This window comes from Nannospalax galili, unplaced genomic scaffold (assembly GCF_000622305.1).
Source record: "Nannospalax galili isolate Female #2095 unplaced genomic scaffold, S.galili_v1.0 scaffold91, whole genome shotgun sequence".
NCBI classification, from domain to species: Eukaryota; Metazoa; Chordata; class Mammalia; order Rodentia; family Spalacidae; genus Nannospalax; species Nannospalax galili.
Genome location: NW_008332583.1, coordinates 1,238,614 through 1,239,118, shown reverse-complemented (window position 1 = coordinate 1,239,118; position 505 = coordinate 1,238,614). Strand labels below are relative to the sequence as shown.

The 505-nt window shown below is 73.5% G+C and overlaps 1 protein-coding gene across 1 annotated transcript in view; it reads right to left on the bottom strand.

The window, feature by feature from the left end:
* The window catches only part of Cadps (calcium dependent secretion activator), a 497,333-nt gene extending 497,153 nt beyond the window's left edge, over positions 1 to 180 (bottom strand). The window contains 2 exon segments of the mRNA XM_008827502.2: positions 1 to 6; positions 9 to 180. The exon segment at positions 1 to 6 is cut by the window's left edge and continues 242 nt beyond it. Coding sequence (XP_008825724.1) covers positions 1 to 6; positions 9 to 180 — 178 coding nt within the window.
* Between the last annotated feature and the right edge of the window lie 325 nt (positions 181 to 505).

Below are 505 nucleotides of genomic sequence, written 5' to 3'. Positions count from 1 at the left end.
GCCCATCCCGGCCCCGGCACCGCCGCCCGCGCCCCCCATCCCGGCGCTGCCGGCCGAGCCCTCGCTCGTGCGGCTGGGAGACAGGCGCGCTCCGGACGCGGCCGAGCCCAGCACCTCCTTGCTGCTCTCCTCCTCCAGGATCTCATCCGATTCCTCTTCGCTGGACGAAGGGTCCAGCATGGTGGCGCCTGGGCGAGGGGGTTCTCCGGAGCCCCCGACTTGGGGTGCAAAGGGCCGGGGGCGCTGGAGGCAGCCGAGGGTCGGCTCTCCGGGTGGCAGCTCCTCCCCAGGTCAGGGAGAGCTAGCGCTGCTGCTCAGCCTCGGCCGCGGCGACTGCTCCCTCCGCCCGGCGAGCTCCAGCTGGGCTGCGACCCAGGGGCGCGAGGGGAGGAGGAGAAGGGAGAGGTGCGTGTGTGCACCCGAGGTGGGCAAGGGCGACGATCAATTGCGAGCCCCGAGCCCGCAGCCGGATGCCATCTGCAGCCGCTGAAGGAGGCGCCTCCAG